Source organism: Haplochromis burtoni, unplaced genomic scaffold (assembly GCF_018398535.1).
Source record: "Haplochromis burtoni strain Fernald_Lab_line unplaced genomic scaffold, NCSU_Asbu1 Contig_32, whole genome shotgun sequence".
In the NCBI taxonomy this organism is placed as follows: domain Eukaryota; kingdom Metazoa; phylum Chordata; class Actinopteri; order Cichliformes; family Cichlidae; genus Haplochromis; species Haplochromis burtoni.
This window is the reverse complement of record NW_024582393.1, coordinates 309,493-330,399: the sequence shown is the minus strand read 5'-3', so window position 1 is coordinate 330,399 and position 20,907 is coordinate 309,493. Positions and strand designations below refer to the sequence as shown.

At 38.6% G+C, this 20,907-nt stretch overlaps 1 protein-coding gene across 5 annotated transcripts in view; it reads left to right on the top strand.

Moving 5' to 3' along the window:
- The window catches only part of cpne5b (copine Vb), a 124,484-nt gene that overhangs the window by 11,467 nt on the left and 92,110 nt on the right, over positions 1-20,907 (top strand). For 3 of the 5 annotated variants that reach the window (XM_005918515.3, XM_042219364.1, XM_005918516.3), the window contains 2 exons: positions 17,546-17,586; positions 17,927-17,973. In XM_005918515.3, coding sequence (XP_005918577.1) covers positions 17,546-17,586; positions 17,927-17,973 — 88 coding nt within the window. Of the gene's footprint in view, positions 1-17,545; positions 17,587-17,926; positions 17,974-19,841; positions 20,680-20,907 lie in introns of those variants that run through there. The other 2 variants (XM_042219365.1, XM_042219366.1) reach the window with 2 other exon arrangements.

The window sequence follows — 20,907 nt, the reverse complement described above, 5'->3', positions numbered from 1 at the left end:
GTGAAAAAAATATGTGTGTGTGTGTGTGAGTGCCTGTCTTGTTCTCTAGGCTGCCTATTGATTGCATATGTGATGGTTTAGGACAGTTATTGTTACGGATCATTTCTGGACTCAAACAAATAACTGCACATATAGCTGAATAAACATTTTTCTGTCATCTCTTAAAATAAGTTAGTTCCCCACTCCAAGGACTGCTGTAATGAAAGGATAGCAGTTTCTTAGCCCTACACTGAAAGGAGTGAAAACTTCTCAAAGCAGCTAAGACATTTATGGACTTTTGAAGTTATTTTATTTCAGAAATATTGACATTTACTATATATTGCGATTTTTCTGCAAATCTAAGCTGGAAGTGTGGCTGAAATTACTCTGCAGGATCAATTATTTATGAAGTTTATCTTACTGAATCTTTACCGTAGCTTTCAGAGCTTCTTTTTTATATCTAAGGTACAATGATTGATTTATGCATGCTGAAGAATCATAGTAACTATGCATCATAATGGTAAAGAGAGGTGATTAAAGTGACTTTGAGTGCCACTGGGAGTTCTGATAATTTCAGAAATTGTGGATCCGTGTGCATTTTCCTCAAAAGATCTCTCTCTGAAATAGTCTGAACCCCCCCAGCCTGTTTTTGTATGAGCGCTTCACACTGCTGGTGATGTAATGGTATGGAGCACATTTTCTTGCCACACCCTACCTGAATATTGGTGGTGACTATGCCCTGTGTTCTCTTTATGAGCACAGTGTACCATCTTTGATGCTGATAACACACCTTGTCATTAAGCTCAAATGATCTTAAAGTGGTTCATTGAGCAATACAGTTTTTTCACTGTACTCAAACGGTCTCCACAGTCACCAAACCTCAGTCCAATCGGGATTTGGTGGCACGGGACAATGATATCAAGGGTGTGCAGAAACAAATCTCCAGCAACTGTGTGACGTGGTCTCTATGATCCAAAGTCTGTGAGGAATGACCATAGCACCTTGTTAAATCTATGCCACAAAGAATGAAGGCAGTTTTGAAGGTAAATGTGGGTAAAACCCAATGCTAGAAAAGTGGACCTAATAAAATGTCTGTCTATACAGAATTGGATGGATTACAGTAGCTTAAACACATTCAATTCTAAAATGATTACAAATCAGGAAAATAATGTCTCTGTTTAACTTGTGCAGTGTGTGTGGTCGCCTTCTAAATAGTAGCACGTTAGCCTGTTAACCTTTGGATTAAAACCTCTTAGAAGAAATGGAGCTTCGCAGATTTGAAAGCATTCTTTAGAGCCTTACTTCATGTTAAGATGTGTGTGTATTGTTTGTGTCTCTGTGAAATCGAGTGTAGCTCGTTAGCTAAAAGAACACGTCTTGGGGGGGCAGAGGTGGACATCTGACAATGAAATCTTCACTCTACAGTGACACACTTCACTGATGCACATTTACAATGGCTTACTCGGAAGCAGTTTCCAAACTTTTTCTCCCTGGATATTAGTTTTACAGTATGGACTTGCTCTCATTTCCATTTTGCTTTTCATCTCAAGAATCTTGCTGCATTTGCAAGTTGTAGAAGCAGAGAGCTGGAACTTCCTTGGTAGTTTTTCAATTGCAGAGAAGCAGATGCTTTTCCTGTTCATTGGGAAAAACAGACCCGAGCTTATATGTGTTTGCATTAAAAGCATAAGTGAGACTAAATATTGCACACAATATTTTTCAGGTCACAAAAAACAGATGATGCAAACTATAAGCGTCCAATAAAGTGCATTTTGTCATGGCTGTAAACATACAGTATGCTCTGTTGTCTGTTACATGACCTCTGTTGTCTTCAAACACAGTACACACCGTGCTGTTAGGAATTTTGTGACAATCCCAAGCTTCCCTGCCAGGCAGTGAGCTTGCTGTTTCTGTCTGGCAGGCTGAGCAGGAATCTCCCCAGAGGAAGTCGTGGGCTGAATAATTCAACAGCTGGTGGGAAAAACGATCTTGCTTGGTTCTACCATCGATCTGACGCTAAAGCAATACCAGCACTACAGTTTGGACTCATATGACTGAAGCTATGAGGAGTCCTTTATTTATGAATTGCTGCTGCTAGTGGCTTTGTTATTGGTGCAAGACGGATGAGAGGCTCCTATTTGTAGGCAAGGTATGGCCAATTATGTTAAACTTTATGATCTATGACTGACTATATCACTGTGATGTATCGAAGGACTTATAGAATGTATTACATTTTTCTATTAGTCAAATAAGACAAAGAGATAATAAAGAAAAATGACAGGACAGTGATAAGATGAGGGACAGAGATGAAGGGCCAGTCAATGGTTCGTGATGCATCATCTAGCTGTAATAACACTCTGCTTTACCCAGTGCTCCTCGTCCTGCCTTATAAACCAATTACCCTACTTCTTCCACCTCCACATTTTCTTATATTGCTTCCTCTATATTAGTCAAAGGAGCTTGCAAAGAAAAGCGTCTGGACTTCTTTAAGTTACTTGAAGATGTTTCACCTCTCATCCGAGAAGCTTCTTCAGTTCTAAGGTCAAATGGTGGTGAGTCCCAGATATAAACCTAGTGGGAGTTTCTTTGCAAGCTCCTTTGACTACGATGACCTGGATGACTGAGAACCTTCACAGACATCTTCCTCTATATTACCTTTTCATCCCTTCCTCATCTATTCACTCCTTTCTCTGGTCATATGCCACTGTCTTCTAACTTACCAAATGAAGTTAATACCAATCTTTTTGTTCCAGGCAGTGATTTTCTTCTTCAAGATGTTTCATAACCAACATATTACAACCAATCCTTATTTAAATGTCCTTGGGAAAAAACAAGCAAACACCTGGTTTCTGTTTTTCTTTAGTCCATTTGCCCTCATGTTTTCAAAACAGCAGGATTTTTTGAAGCTTATAAAGCCATTTTTCTTTTCTTTTCTTTCTTTCTTTCTTTTTTTTTTACCAAAATTAATTCAGAGTTCAAACCCACTGGCTGAGGCCTGGAGATTGCATGGTTTTTCTATTCACTAGTTTTTTGATTGCTCGGCTTTCTTTGCCGAGTTGAAAGATGCGCATAAATTCCAAACCAGCCACAGACATACTAAAACATATAGGAATCAATGCTGGAGCTTCAAGGTGTAGGGATATTTTTTACTTGTTTATGCTGTTTCGAAATAGCGTGGTATTTGGAAGATGGACCGGTAGCAGTGAGAGTAATTACAACTTGAAAGCCAGGGTGTTTTTAAAAATACGTGTTGAGACATCAGCAGACACAGATGTTATACCCCAAGGTGATTCCATTAATCGGATCAATAATTGGAGAGGAAATAAATAAAGCAACTGATAAATTACAGCCTGGATTTTAGACTTTCGTAGGCTAACCTGTACTATTAAAAATATTTATGGACCCAGGGGTTCAATGAGGAATTAAAATAACCCAGACTAATGGATGGTAGAAATCTCATTGACAAATATACTACAAATGGTAAATGGCCTGTATATAGCGCTTTACTAGTCCCTAAGGACCCCAAAGCGCTTTACATATCCAGTCATCCACCCATTCACACACTGGTGATGGCAAACTACAAAAGGTCTCTGAATAAGAAAATAATAAGGAGAAAAAGGAAACTGTATTGCTAAAATAAAGTGTGTGGATAAGGGGCTGCTACAAACCTATTTTTAGACAAAGTGTGCAATCCAAGACAACAGCTCAAGTCCAGGTAAAACAAAAATGCAGACCTGAGATGACAAGATGATTACAGAATGATGCAACTAAGACAAACCAAAGCTTTAAATAGACACAAGAGAGGGGAAACTCCAGGGCAGCAAGACACAGCTAAAACTAGTCAAAGACAGTGAGACAGTTGAAGTAAAACTAAATACCATGCATGCAAGACAAGGATGGAGACTTAACCACAGGGAAACACGGGGGGAACAAACTGAAACGCCAAGAATCAAAAATAGACAATAACAACCAACTAAGCTCGACTGCTAAAAGTAAAACCGAGAAAACCAGTCAATATATATACAGCGACACTATGTCAACAAGAACACCAAACTCAAATGATAAAAGCCATAGAGTAGCTGAAATATAATCAATAATAATACAACTTAAAAGTCAATAATTCAGAATGAGAGGTTGAAGAGCCAGAACTAAACACGAACATTGCAAAATACTTTGAAAAAGGTGCCGTAATGCACAATAACATTCAAAGAAATGCAAAAATGCTCCTCTGACTCAAATTGAACAACATGGGAACTTAATATAAGTGGTTTAAAAAATGGTGAAAGCGTATTTCTGAAGAAACGTTAACAATCACTAAGAGTACTTTGGTGTGTAATCGTTAGGGTTTCATGTTAAATGATATTACAGCACGAGAGTCTTTCGAGTCGTTCGATTTTCATTGTTTTTTTAATCTTAATGTATTATGTTAGTCTGTTGTAAAGCGCGTGTGTACATTTGTCGTCTCTTTGTAGACAGCACAAAGAATAGGTGCTGCTGCTATGCAAAGGCTAAAGGGGCATCTAAATAAAGAAGCATGTTTTGAATTTGCTTAGATTCATTTCACTTTATCTACTCAGTGATTCTGGAGAGGATACTTATCCAGCTCTGTGTACTCCTTTTCTATAGTAACACAAACAAACAAACCTGCCCCCTCATCTTGACTTGTGTTGCATTGTGGGCAAGCACGAGGTCAAGCACAGAGCCTTGGCTGGATGTATACCGTATAGACTCCTCCCACACAAACAAACTGCCCTTCTTGCACCAGAAAAAAATACACCCTCAATGTTAACCTTTTGCTCTCAGTCTTTTCTTGGGCATACATTTCCAGGGATTACTGTGCTGGAAATATTATTATAATGTGTGCAGTACAGTAGCAGAATACATTTCCTATAGACACCCGGGCTCCAGTAACACTTGGATTCAGAGAATAGCCACAGCTCTGCTGCAAGAATGTTCATATGTCTATATATGCATGCACAGCGACTGCACACTGTGCCATACTCTGCAAACCACACCCACTCCAGGGGAAACAGTCAACCTCACAATATGTAGCTCAAAGCTGAAATTATAATCAAATATTGGCTAAAAATATTACCTCCCCCCATATTTTAGCACCCCATGTCTTGTTAGCTGTTAGAAAGCTATTGCATTGGCAAGCTGCTGTAGTTAGCCAAGGTACTTGCCAAGTTAGTGGAGAGCAGTGAATTGTTTTCTCTGTATTGGATATTACATACATACATACATACATACAAAAGTAGTCTGAGCTAATCATCTGAAATCATTTTACAATTAGGCTCCCAAAGTTGTACTTCATAGCCAGCAGCAGCCTTTTTTGCTGACTTGCGCTCTTTACCAAACCGAGAATCTCATAAGCTCAATTTATATGGCTTGAAACGCTTCTTCAAAACCAGCCACTCATCCCTAGATATTTATCATCCTCTTCTCAGCCTGCACTCAGGGCGGTCAAAGGCTGCAGTGATGAGGAACCTCCTGCAGGTTTGAGGAAAGGAGCTGTCTAATTATTGCGGTCTGTGTCAGATCTCTGTAAATAGAGTCAGCATTGTCTGTGCGTCTGTATAGCGGCATCGTTTCTTCTCCCTGTGCAAGAGGAGCTCCGGTATAGTCAGACTATTTCTGATACAATCTCCGAGGACTTCATTTCTCTCCCTCGCTCTGTCTTTCTTTCCAACTCTATCACACGCACACACACACGCACATCCTGACACACCTTCTCGCTTCTCCGTCGCTTGTTCTTACATTACATTTTCTCTGACATTCATACTCTCTTGATTTCGCCAATTCCCTCGTGCACAGAGACATACATACCAAAATCCTGCCTCCGCTGCCTCTGTGCATCTCATATCTTTTCATAGCCTCATTTACATAAGGAAGTTGTGTTTCAGGAAGTTAGTTTGAAACCCCTTCAGTACTGCGAATCCCTTTGAAATGTATTATGTAACACCTAATGCAAATCTGGTGACACACTGTAAATATTTTATGCCATAGCAGTCGTTGCTAATGCCCTGGAGAAAAGTTTATTCCTGCCTTAAAAGGCGTATTTAAGACTAGAGTAGCACAGGCTGTGCATCTAATTGAAAAACCAACCTTTTGTCGTCATTATGAAAAAATGTAGCATTTTAATAAAAAACTTTTTTTTTTAACTTTCTTTTCTTGCTTTGCCTTGCAAAATGCAGTGACCTCAAATAGCTGAAATTTCGTGTTGTGGGAAAGGATCAGGAATTTTTTCTGTTACTATGAGAGCAGTAATTACCACAGTCTGAAATCCTGCTGACATATTCTCCTTAAGAATAAGACTTTGAAAACTCTGCTTTCTTAAGACCGTTTACATCAGTTTAACTTTACTGGGCTCGTGTGAAGTCGATCCACCCTTGCAATAAATCTGTGGGAGCACTGACATTTCTACATTGTTTTAGAGGAGCACCTCATCTGAAGGAATTTTTGGGTTTCAGATTTAAGGACCATTGTTGACTTGGGGCTGGTGTGCAGGAAGGTATCTGCTGTGGGTTCTGCAGCTGACATGGTTAGAAAGAATTGCTCTGATGAGGTTTTGTTACAGCAGACCTAATTTTGAATAGACCCAGGCTGCTCTCCTCCTGGCTGGAAGTTCTGTTTGAAGGTTCAGGTAATACTGCCTTTTGTCCTGCTTTTGTCTCAGTGGCTGAGTGCCTTCACAGTTTATGCATTTCTCTGTGTGTGAAACTACTGATCTACTTTATATTAATGTGTGAATGAGAGTGTATCCCTAATGAAATGTGATTTGAATAAAAGAAATAATGCTGTACACTACATAGGTGTTTAAAGAATGCATCATTAAATATATAAAATAGCTTCATAGTTTCTTTATGCCTTTGTAAATATAGCAACAAGATAATAGTTGCTATATGTAATCAGCTTAATCCATCACCTATAAACAACCAATCAGTTCTCCATTTGGATGGAGCCTGAACTAAAACAATTAAAACAATTATTGTTAATGTGAGCTTGTGGTATGATGAAGTGTTATTATTATGTACGCTGACATGATATTTGCTTAGTCTGAGGTCTATGTCACAGGATTTATGTAGTTATACTATAATTGGGAAACTTCACTATGCTGAACTTGTCTCTTTTTATATTAGTGTTTAATTAAGCTGTAACTATGGAGTGTTTTTTTCATCTTTTCTTTTCATCTCTCTGTGAGCTTTTCAAACAAGCTTTTCTTCACAAGCACCACAATGACAGTTTATTTGTTTCATCTTTGTACCATCATACATCTACAGTAGCTGGTGATCTGCAATGGAATTTATCAAATCATTTATTATATCAATTCTTACATGTTCTGTGTCTTGTTAAAGATGCAATTTTAAATATTTTACCAAACTGGCCACTTTATTAGGCACACCTTGATAGTAACAAGGTACTGGAAACGTTCCTCTGAGATTTTAGTCTGTGTTAAAATGATAGGATCACAGTTACTGCAGATCCATCATGTGAATCTCTTGTACTACCACATCCCAGAGGTGCTTATTGGTTTGAGAGCTGGTGATTATGAAGCCAGTTTGATTACAAAGAATTCATTGTTATGTTCAAGAAACCAGTTTAAGATTATCTGAGCTTTCTGATGTGGTATGTTATCCTGCTGGAAGCGGCCATCAAAACACACATAAATGGTCATCAATACTCAGGTAGTCTGTGATGTGATGATGGACCCAAAGTGTGCCAAGAAACTATTATATCACTCTAATACCACCAAAAACAGTAGTTTGAATACCATTATATTGTTTTTACCAGATTCTGTCCCTACAATCCAAATGTTGCAGCTGAAGTTGAGACTCATCAGACCAGGACATTTTTTCCAGTCTTCTATTGTCCAACTTGTCCATGCAAATTGCAGCTTCAGTTTTCAGTTCATAGCTGACAGGATCACCACCTAAATTTGGTCTTAGCTGCTATAGTCCATCTGCTTCAAGGTTTAACATTTGCATTCAGAGATGCTCTTTTGCATATCTTGGTTGTAACAAGTGCTTATTTGAGTTACTGTTGTCTTCCTCTCAGCTTAAGGCAGTCTAGCCATTCTTTTCCGACCTCTGGCATTAACAAGCCATTCTTCTCCCAGAAAAATGCTGCTCACTTGATTTTTGTGTTTTGTGGACCGTTTTCTGTAAATCCTAAAGATGGTTGCATCCCAGTATATTAAAAGTTTCTGAAATACTCAGACCAGCCCATCTAGCACCAACAACAATGCCACATTCAAAGTACATCACCTTTCTTCCATATTGTGATGCACGGTTTGAAGCTGAAGCGATCTTCTCGATATCGAGGCCTAAATACACTGACTGTCTGGATCTGATTGGGTGAAACTTGGACTAATGAGCAGCTGAAAAGGTGTACCCAATAAAGTGGTCAGTGAGTGTAGCTTGTGCCAGTGATAGCAGAAATGCGGATCAGTTAAGAAAAAGATAATTAACATCCACATCATACCTAATGTGCTACCTAGAGATTAAACCTGTATATCAGTAAGCATTTCATCATAGTAGCATATATTGCTTGCCTGTCATGCTCTACATTTAGTGGACCCCAAAGTGCAAAAATCCTATCTTCTCCAACAATTATTTATCTGAAAATATGACAATGCTACTCCCAGAGGACCCCTACATGTGATTCACAGCAACTTTTCTGCTTCAAGCAGAAGCAAAATGATGTACTCCCTCAAGACACAACGAAGACGTACTGAGTTTAAATGAACAGATTGTATCAATTGATATTCATAGCAACATAGTTTATAGAGTGGCAGATGCTGTTTCAGTCATTGTCTGTTAGATTACAGATATCCTGTGTGTATTGTGTGCTTTATTCACCACCAGTCTTTACGCCTTGAATGCTATGACTGTAAAAGATGGCTACTCATAAAAAGCTAAAATTAAAACACTGATTTATAGGACCTGAACGGATTCTTCAGTTGGCCTTATAGGATAGCCAGAATGATTGCAGATGTAGATTGAATCTACATAACTGCAGCATTTTGATAACACAGTGCCAAAAAAATGTTTTATCGCATCACAGCACCACAACTAAATCATCAAAACTGTAAACATTTTTTTTTTTGCTATTAATCCATAAATGTTTTCCTCACATTTGCCCTGTGATGCACTCAGCTGCAGTTTTTCACATTTGAACCTGTGCCCACCGGCTTGTAATAGCCGACTTGGATGGAGTGATTTAATCTGACTACAGGTCACAACTAAAATATATACCTTGATTGACTGCTTGGGGAAAGAACTGCAGTTGCATGGGGATGAAAGCAGTTTGGGGCTGTATTTACGATAAGAGATAATGGAGAGACCATTAGAAGGATAATAAACCACCGAGAGATAAACAGGAGGTGGAAATGACAGCGATATAGAGGAGGATATAGGAAATGATACAAGTGGATTCATTTTGGGACAGTGAGTGGGAACAACATAAACTACATTAGGGATGTGAGGTTAAAGGGGAGGAAAAACTATTTCCTGGTGAGATTCCTGCATGATTGGTTGGTAACTTTGAGTAACCCAGATTCAAACAAAGTTATAACAGAGTGATGTCCACAGTTAAAAAAAAGTGAAACACTTTTTGCTTTGCTGTTTCTTTGATGAATAGTGTTTGCATTATTCCAAAATGTCCTGCATCAAGACAACAATAGGAAATAACAAGAAGCACTCAGGGCTCCATCTCTGGGCATCATTAACTTTTAATTGTATAATATTTATTTTTGTGTACATGCATTTTTTTCTTTGTTCTCTTTAAACATCAGAGAAAATCTGATAAGGGTGTCATGTTTACTTTGATTATATAAACATTATGTAGGAGTACTTAAAGGGTAATAGGTATTCATTTGTAAATAGCTAGACATGAATAACTTCACTATCATTTTGACCTTCAGATCAATCTTTTGACCTTGATATAGAGAGGTCAGAGGTCAAATGTTGTATGGTATTTAAATCTTCATATAGTACTTTCTCATAGTTTCTAAGGCTAAGTTATCAATTTTTGATCAGTAAATCATTAAGTTGACCTTCAAGACCTTGTTGGATGTAAACCAAATTTTACTGGATCGTTTGCGTGAGCCCACGCTACAACCCTACGAAGTTTTATCATAATCCACCAATAACCTTTTGAGCTATTGTGTCTACAGACAGAATGAAACGCACAGAAATGCTCCCAAAAGCATAACCTCCTTGGCAAAGCTAATAATACTCTTTAACACAGACAGACCTGCTTTGTTTAATTTATTTTATCAGACTCTCAAAGAAAAGCTCAACCTTTATCAACCTTTACACTTAACACAATGTTTTTTCCTACAATGTGACGCTACAGAGGTTAAAAACATTGTAACACATTAACAGCTCTAAATAAAAAATGGAATAAATAATGAACAGGTAACCCGATCTTTATTCAGTTTTGAAAGTATCAAATATGTTAGAACAATGGCGACCTCTGCCACCTCAAAAAGAGAAAATAATAAGTTCGCTGATACACAGACAGTAACTAGAATGAAACGGTGAAGAGAAAGAAAGTCTGTGTTTACATGACATTTATTTTACAGGTATGTTACGGTTTATAGTCTCCATGAAAGTCACCAGTTGATTAGTTAGTATCAGCAGTAGCTAGGGATGGATAGAGCGGCTGTGGCATGCGAGACCTGTCGGTGGTCTGGAGTTACTTTACACTGAAAGCAGCAAAATATATATATAAAAAAACAGTTTTACTGATTCTAAAATACACTATATCGGATTTATATCGGTATTGGCAGATATCCAAAATTATGATGTCGGTATCGGACATAAAAAAGTGGTATCGTGCCATCTCTACTAATAGCATGATGCCTGTCACAGTTTCATGTATCATTTACATGCTAGTACCCAGTCCATGGACTTAACTACACACCAATGCCTAAACTGCTTCGGTAATTTGACATGTGCTGGTGATGCACTTGTTAAACGTGGCCATTCACAAAAATCTAAACTTGTGACAAACTGTGTGCAAAACACTTCATCTTCTCTCTTACAAAGTCAGTAAAAGCAGTTTGTACCGGCTCACGTTTACACCTGTACCGATAATATTTTTAGTGGTCCCAGAGTTTCAGAAGTTTACAACATTTATTACGTGTAAGATTGCCAGAGTAATTTACCAGAGGCCTCCCATTCAAACAACAACAACAATGAAGCATAAATAAATGTGATTTCTTGCTGTGTGCTAATGTACTATTGAGAGTTGTTATGGTGAGGTGGTGGATGGAAAGGGTCCAGATGTAACTAAATATGTATTTGGATAAGGGCTGAATAAATTAAACTGAACAAAGCATCCAATTATTATTAACAATGCATTCCTGGGACAGTTTTGCATACAAGCATTGTTATCTGAAAATAGCTAGGTGGTGTTTTTTTTTCAAATTTCCTCATTTCTCTGCAACTGGAGTTGAAGCAGGGCAGAATTTTTAAACGGTGAATTGCTAATTTAATTATCTTGCCTTTTTTGGTATCAAATATGGTTTTTATTGGTTATTTAGACTGAGATGTAGGCATTTCAGGGACATTAGACTGCAATACTTCACCCAAAGACATTTTTACAAACACAGAGTATTGTAGCTCAGAATGTCTTTCTAACCTAAATGTAAGATAAAAAACAAAACATTTCAGGACTTTATGTGTTTCTTTTTCTTATCGGTGTGCTCTTGAAAGCTCTTAAAGGAGGGAGAGAAAATACGGGAACAGAGGAAAAATCAAAACAGATTAGTGTGGATGAAAGAGCACAGCTTCAGGTGGAAGGCAGCAGAAATTGCAGAAGAAAATGAAACAAGAAAGAAACAGAAGCGAGAATCAGAGGAGACAACAGGCTTTGTCATCTCGAGTGAAGGCTCTCGTGTCGCTGTCGTGACCAAGCGAGCAAGAGGAAACGTGAAGGGTAATAGAGCAAGGAACATAGCAGCCTCTGGCAAACATTATGAAAAGGTCAGACTTGATGGAGGTGTGACACAACACTCGAAACACGGGGGGAGAGATTAAGTTAGAGAAAGTCAAATTCATAAAAAAATGCATTAAAATCAGGCGGGAATAGATCAGGAGAGACAGGGTGGAAAAAGCTAAGAGGAAAGCACACACACACAAAAGCAGGCAAATAATTAATATAAAGATTTACTGGCACGAGCTCACTGTCAATCACTTTATGCCAGCTCCAGTTTTATGTTCCCAAAGGATGTTTGCTCAAAAGCACACGCTGGCCTTCGTGCAGCACACACTTCAAAAGACGAGAACACCTCTCTGTCCGGAGTCAAATAGTGTTTAATTGCACTCTATTATCTCAGATAAAAGACTCCTGTACATCTCTGAGCCCATTAGTGTTTGGATGAATTATTGTTGTGTGATTTCGTTTGTGATTTTAGCAAATCACAAATGATAGCACAGTGAAAGGCCCTGCATGGTTTGAGACTAATGGTTTCTAAATTAAAGATCAAAGATCTGAAACCACATGAAGGCCTGAGAGAAAAATGTGATTAACACTACTTCTATACTCGTCAAACTTCTGCTTTTTGTGTTGCTCGTGTTGATATTTCAAATAGCCCATTTTAAGTAACTAGGTAGTATGGATTCATGCCTAAATGGCCAAAATGTTGACTTTAAGGAAATGAATTACCTTTAAAGGTTGCATGCAATTTAGTAACATGTAATTACAATGTAACAGGTTAAATTTAATGGAAACTGGTCACATGGAAGCTACTTGATTTTTATACAGTCAGTTCACACCAAACGTGTCCTCCTTAGTGATAAATTATTTGAATAAATGAAGCTTTGATCTGATTATCTTCCAGTTGCGTTTTACTCAGAATTATTGTTCCATGTTTATGAGGGAAAAGAATGATTTGAGTGTGTAAACATTTACAAACATAACTTCATCTGTCAAAGATGTATTCAAACAAACCCAGATAAAATACCTTTATAGTATTTGATGACATTCCTTAAAGGACGTTTGATGTACTAGTGTGTTGTACATGTGTAGTATGGTTAAGCCTTGACTGAGACATTAATTCCTGTCACATGTGAGGGTGTAGGGAAAGTAGAAAAAGTAAAAAGCTTTAAAAACAATACTTTACAGATGTTACGTGAAGGACGCTGGAAGATGTAGTGGGACCTGTACAGTAGGTGGAGAAACAAGGAATGAACAAGATCCTTGACAATGACCTTTATGCGCTCTTTCCACTCAAATACAAGCCTGTAATTTTGTGTCTGCAACCTTTGCTGTAAATCAGTGTGGCAGGCCCTCATCAGACTTGAGTTTAAGGGGATTCTTACATTGTGATCTATAATAGGAAAACATCTGTAATTACATCTGCTGGGACGAGGTGCCAGAGGTGGCAGTTGTTAATAAATACATTAGTCTTGAAATGAAATACACTGTACAATGCACGGTTAAAAAAAATCTGTCATATTTTAAAACCCCAAACTGTGGTCAAGTTCTATTACCAATCAAAATCCACGATTCATCAAGTCTTTGTTCTTTAATATGACAGATGTAAACGTGTGAGGTTGAACGCTATGTGCCATTACAAAGTAAGAGGTAAGGTGGGAGGGCAGAGATAGGGATGAGCAAATGAGATGAGTAAACACGGAGACTTGTTAGCAATCAGGCTGCCATTGTGCAAGATCCAACCCAACAATTTTCAGTTTTGATATCCCCGCTAGCCAGTTGATTTCATTGCCTGGGAATGAATGAAAGAGCATGTTTGTTTGTGCATGTCAAAGGCTTCACATGCAATCACATTTGCAAACGTAGGGATTGTAAATGTGAAAATAACCTTGCACTCTTAGTGAACTTTTCATTTCTAAAGCTAGAGTAAGAGTCTTTTACATACAAATGAATGTCTATTAGAGGGTTTGACAAACAAGCTCACTCAGTGCTGATTAAGGCCATCAGGTAGATCTCTCTGAAGTTCACAAAACGCCAGAAGTTTTTAATCTGTTCCCCCGTGTTTTATGTTAACTGACAATAAATGGTTTGCCAGAGCCGAAGAGCAGAAGACGGTAGCAACAGACAGAGCGTAGGCTACAGCAACGAGGGTTTGTTAGGAATCATCCACTGCTTCCTATTAGATTTTTTAGTGAGCATCGTGTAACGACACTATATAATGAGGTGACCCCACAATTACTGACTGCGTTATCCCAAATAAACAGTGTTGGGTAAGTTACTTTAAAATAGTAACTTAGTTACATTACTAGTTACTTCTCTCAAAAGTAATTCAGTTACTTCAAGTTACTCGTTACTTTCAAAGTAACTAGTTACTAGGGAAAGTAACTTTGGTTTTACTCAGAATTCTCTTGTTAATGTGTTGCTTCCATAACTTTGCCAGTCTTCTAGCTTGCTTACTTGCCACAGTGCACTGTGCCACCTACCAATAGAAAGGAAAAGATAATGTGCATATTTCCACGAGAGAAATCCCACGCCTGGACCGTCATTGACTGCTGCCATGATTCTAGCCTACGTCACAGCGTCATGTGCGCCTTTTACATCCAACACAAAAACTGCAGTCGTGGTGCTTTCGATTGTACTCAGAACTCGGAAATTCTGCCTTCTGAATAGGAAGATGTAGGTAACACCAGACTGCAGATGAGCTGCATACAGGGCTGGACTGGGACAGAAAATTGGCCCGGACATTTTGACTAGAGACCGGCCCACCATTATAGGAAAAATCATAAAGCCTTTGAATGAAAATAAACACTGTTGTGACAGTGATGTACACTGTTCTGATGGTATATATGCATCAATCTATCAATCGTTTGTTGTAAGATTCAGATAATTATTTTTTAAAAGCTAGACATTTTAAATGAGAATAAGAAAGAAAAGTATTTCTTTGTGCCCCCCTCTCCCTGTTAATGCCCTACCTGCCCCCCTGGCAACACTTTGCTAGATCCGCACCTGCACAGTTACCAGCTGTCAGCTACCTAAAAAAGGATCCTGGGGTTATTTGTCTCTCAGAAACAGTTCATAACTTCCCTTCAACTCATTCATGTCACCTAAAAGGTAAACCTGTTTCTCCATCACAGCTCTGATGATCCAGTAAGGACATCTCCTGGTTTCATCTTCATGTTTCCCTCTCACCAGATAACCAAACCATATCATGACCAGCAGCTTTTTTACAGCTGTGGCTCCAGCAAACATCAGCTGATACTAGAAATTAATATTAAATAAATTCTAACAACAGCTGATCAAGCTTAAACGTGCTGCTGTTGTTTAGCGCGACATCCGCTGGTTTCCTCTTTCTGGCGCAAAGTGAGCGATAAACAAACAAGAGAGCCGATCAGCTGATCATTGATCAGTTTCATGATTGAAGTAGAAACAGATGGGAGATGAAAGAGGCAGCTGTGCAGCAAAGACACAGAATAACTCCAGCTTTGTGTCTTTTCCATTGTAGCTGAATTACGGGACAAACTGTTCCTTTTCACCTCAATAAGAAACGCGTAATATTTTCTCTGAATACCAGACGGGACGGTTGGCAACTCTAATAACTTATGAACAAAATAAAGTTCAACATCATTAACTTCATAGCACCACCCAGCTGTATAGAAACTCCGTCATGCTAGCTAGCACGCAGTACGGAAAAAGTCAGAATAACGAAAATAAACTCCACCTAAACTTGGTTCATATCTGACCCAGAGAGACTGCAGGTCATAACTTCTTACCTGAAGTTCAGTTCACACTTGGACCGGCGGCCGCCTCGGGTCTCTTTTCCTTCTGCGTCCCTTTTCCTTCATCCACCTGCTGCCTCCACCACTTGCTAATGTTACTGAATCTGTGGAAGCTCCGCGATAGCCACCACACGAAGTAACGAGTAACGAGCCTATCTAAATCCCAGTAACGAGTAACGCGTTCCTGATTTTGGCATAATAACTAGTTACCGTGCTCGTTACCACAATAATAACGTAGTTACTGTAACGCGTTACTTAATAACGCGTTAGTCCCAACACTGCAAATAAATAATACAAGTAGTAGAATTGTTGATTAGTGACCAATGGTTCTACATTGTATTCCTCATAGGGGATAATAATAAAAAACCAGCATACACTACACATGGTGCTTCAGGTAAAAACGAAAAGTGGTAGATGGTGAAGCCAAAAAATTATTAAACATGGTTGGATTTCTTTGTGAAAGGCATAAATAATAACTTAACAGAGATTGTGTAGTTATTCTCATTGGCTGATGGGGGACACAAATGTTCTGCAGTGCTGCAGGCGCCCATGTTTGCTTCATGAGTGGGTCTTATCAGTCACTATGAAGTAAGCTAGGGTCGCATACCTTTTGTGCTCCCTCCCCGCTGCCACGGCTCCCTCACTGTAATAGACTTTTGAGTATTTGTGTTCTTTCGCTCCCTGTTACCTTTGTTAGTGTGCTGTTTCTTTGTGCTTCTAGTTCGCCTGTTTCTTGTCTTTATCACCATGTTTATATTAGTCCTCGTGTCTCAGTGTTAGTTATTTGCCTTTTTTTACTTTCTGTTTTACATTTAAAGCCTTGTTCTCGTTTTACCTTCTGCTGTTTTCGGTGACTCACCCTCATTAGTTAAGTTTGTGTTTGTTTTCTGTCCTGTTCCCACCTTTGTCTCCTGTTTTTCTGTTGTGCTCCTGCTCATCATACTTGGTGGGTTTTTTTCTGTTTTGTGTTCCCAATCTCTGCGTCGCTATCCTGCTTTGGACCCTGATCCCTGATATAGGCAGTGCTTTTGCTCCTGCTCTAATATGAATGTACCTCACAACACCCATCTTTCAGTGTTTTCTACCACTTTGACTGCCCTATAACGGTGACAATGTTAATGCCATTTACCCTAAATCTGATCTCAAAACATGCTAAAAATCTACATTACTAGGACCTGGGGTTTATCCCCTTAAAGAATCCAACGTTTTGACTTGAATGAATGAACAGAGCTGACATGAGAACAGACGCCACTATGAAACATTGATGTTAAATATGGGGTGGCTTATTGTTTTCCTTCTTGTGTTAATGCTGGCTTGCATCTAATTTGATATCTAATTATTTGCAAGGTATCATGGCTTTGATGCCGGGAGTGGTGGTGAAAAATGGCGACGATGAGAGGAAATTCTTGATAGTCTCTCATCAGAGAGGAGTTTTGCATGTTTGATGTGAATCTGCAGTCAGAGGGGGACGAGTGGAGGCTGAGAGAGACAGATGAAATGTGATGCAACAAAAAAAGTCCCCAGAGACTAAAATGTGACAAAAGCTCAAACTAGATACCCGAAGAAAGGAAAAAAGGGAAAACCAGAAAACCAAGGCACAAAATGAAGAGCGCACAAAACTCACAGTGATCTGAATCAGCAGATCAGATCACTTTCTGTAAAATTGTCAGATAAGGCTCTGCACTTCTCAAGTGGGCTTCTGGTTAAAAAAATTGTATCATCTTAAACATGACAAGAATATACCGTATGTGCACATAAATATTAGAACACAGCTGAGTATAAGTGACTCATGTCATGCTGTCAGCATGAGTAACAGTTGTTGCTTTTTTCTTCTCTTCCTTTTCCAGAAATCTGCTGGATAAAGACACATTCTCAAAGTCAGATCCAAGTGAGTATTTTGTAAAGACTTCTCCTATTTATGGTACTTTATTATTTTTCTACGCCTGCTTCTGGTTGTGGTCGTTCTCTACTTCTCCTCTGTGTGTTTTTTATCGATATGTTGCCTTGTAGTTTGGGAAATCTTTTTTTTTTCCCCCTCAGTGTGCTGTGGCTGTTTGTTCACTGCACTGGAGCTAAAACCCTCACATTGATTTCCCATTTGGAATTTGCCTCCATTTTTCTAATTCTCACTCTCTTTTCTTCCTCTCTCTCTCCCCCCCTGGTTCTTGTTTTCTCTTTCTTTCACCAAATTTCCTCTTTTTATGTCCCTCCCTGGCACTTTTTCACAGTGTGCGTGCTCTATACACAAGGTGTTGAAACCAAACAGTGGAGAGAGGTGAGTGTACACACGAACATGCACACACAAATCAAAAAAGAAAGAACTTACAGCGCGTTCAATTAAGTTCTGGCCTTGCTCTCTGTGTGCACAGGGGTGGAGTGGTGGCACTCCAGTTAAGACATTCAGCTCATGGTTTTCTTTCCCCCTTTTTCTCTGTGAGTGTTTTTTGACAATTCATTAAACTTGTTCAAGCATCAGTCGTCTTAAAATGCCAAGGAAATATTCCCTAATTGGAGACTTCAACCAACAACAAAAACCCTCACACCATAATGATCAATATGCTGACATTTTGGGGACTAAACAGCACGCTGCAGATTCGTTAATCCACATCTTAGTGAGGCTTGTTTGGTTTATGCGGCATTACCATTAGCTCTCTACTTGTCATCTCACCCTTCTGTCTGTTTGTCCAGTTAATGAAACCTAATTATTTGGATTGCAGGTGGAATTAGCAAAACACGTAATGATACAAAATAAATATGTGAAGTAAAGTGTTAAATAAAGTATTGAAGCCAAACTCTTTACCTTTATGTCTTTGCAAATACTGATAAGCAGCTGACATCAGAATGTTTATTATGGAAGAAATTCCCAAATGTGGCACATAATGAGGGATAATGATGATAATAATAATAATAATAATAATAGCAATTTAACTCAAAAGGATGTAGTTGACAATATTCAGCATCTTTCCTGTTGTTAAGATGAACAGTTTTAAGTAGATACAAGTGCATGTGTATGTGGCCCGTTGATGTTTCACAGACCTCCATTTGTATCCAAAAACTATTAACAGAAATGGGCCAAGCTGCTGCTTTCGATTAAATCGAACGTGGCCATTGTAGTTTATTTTAATAGAATTTTTGTCCTATTGCAATAAATGCTGACTGCAAGACCAAATTAAAATATATACAGTATACTGTTTATGAACTAAGCCTGTAATAAATTTGTCACGGGCACGGTAAATATTTTTGTATATAAATATCTTTTATTTGTCAAGTTAAAGAGTGTCATTGTGATTGAAACTCTATTTTTCCAAGAGATATCTGGCTGAAGGGGCAGCAGAAATTGCAACAACTATAAGCACAAGTAAAGAAATAAATACAGATGACACTGGACATGAACTTCAGAAGCAGTCACACTGAACAAGAGAATCTCTCCTCAATCCTTTAAATCAGACCTACACTCACCCTTCATAACCAGGTAACAACTGCAATAACAATTTCAGATTCTCTTATAGATTATTCAAGAAAAAGAGGGCCCCCCCATAATTCTTATTTTTTGTAATGTACATTTATAGATAACAACAGTAATTGTAATTTAGCATAAGAAAAAATACATTTTGATTAAAGAGCTCGTGCATGCTGATGGATAAACCATTGCAGAAACATAAAAAAGTTTTAATTTGGAGCAGCTGTGCCATAAACCTTACATCGGATGCTGGTCTGGGCTGGTCTAATAAATTCGTAATGCAATACACTGTACTGTGTATGCACATATCTGAAAATTATAGTGTTTTTACACTAAAGCATTGCTAGCGCAATGCTTTAGTGTAAAAACACAGCAAATATGCTGTAAGTGAGAATACATGTTTGGCTTACAATAAATTAAAGTCATTAGATCAAAAAATCATAAATCAAAAGTGAGTTTTGCTTTAAAAACTATTCCTGTTAGAGAACGTCTGGTCCAAACCTTGCGAAGATAAATAGAGTTTGACACTAGATCAGGGGTGGGCAACTCCAGGCCTCGAGGGCATCCTGCAGGTTTTAGATGTGTCCTTGAACCAACACAGCTGATCTAAATGGCTAAATTAGCTCCTGCAGTTCTCCAGAGGCCTGGTAACGAACTAATCATGTGATTCAGGTGTGTTGACCCAAGGTGAGATCTAAAACCTGCAGGACACCGGCCCTTGAGGCCTGGAATTGCCCACTCCTGCACTAGATAGTCGATTTTAATGTTCTGTAATACAAACAGGCAACAAAAATATTAAAAACTATCAACCAAGACAGCAATGAAAAAAGAAAGTCATTAAAAATGGAACTGTAACGTGATGAGTATAGCATGATATTAATTTACAGCTATGTTCCCAGTGCCACAGCTGTGATTTCACTTGCATCCCCTCCAAGGCTGGACGTGCATAGTTTGATTGATTCCTCATCAAACACTGCTCATTGTCCAAATGGGCACAGATATTTTCAATACATGATAATTTAATGTAATTTGTTTATTTATATGGTATATGGCTGTTTTATTTATACACTCATCTGCTGCTCTTATGTTTACTCACTCCCAACAGATGGCTGTGTGGGATTAATTCAAAGGTAGCTGAATTATTGCTGACAGCCCTGCTCTTTGGGTGTGAAAATGTGTATGCATATGTGTAAATCCTAAGCGCATATGCATTTGCATATGCACAGTAAAGGTCCCTTTGCCATCCACTTCTTTGTTTTTTCAGTTTGAATGCCTTCTAATCCAATCAAATACACAAAATGTAATTAATATAATGAGCATTTCACTTCAGTTTATTTTCACTTCAGATTGCACTCCATCTTCTGCTGTTCACCAGGAAACATTTAAATCAGCCCTCTCCTTGCGGACATGAACCATCGCATCCACAGTCATATTGTTCAGTTGTATGTGTTGGAGCGGCTCCAGGTGATGCTGTGTGAGCGACACTGAGCGCCTCCGATTGAACAAGCAAAGCTAAAACAGGTGACTCACCAGGGACTGCTAAATAATGCTTTCTGACAGGGCCCTCTAGCACACCGGTGGGGCCACGTTTGACGATTATTTCCATCTCCTCCGGTATTTGGTGCACACTGCATTATGCCTGCCATGCTAATACAGGTCATTCTTGATGAAGAGTATGCACATCACTTTATACAACAGACTAGTGAATAGATAAGTTATGTGTGGACTTGATTCTCTTCGTTGTGCACT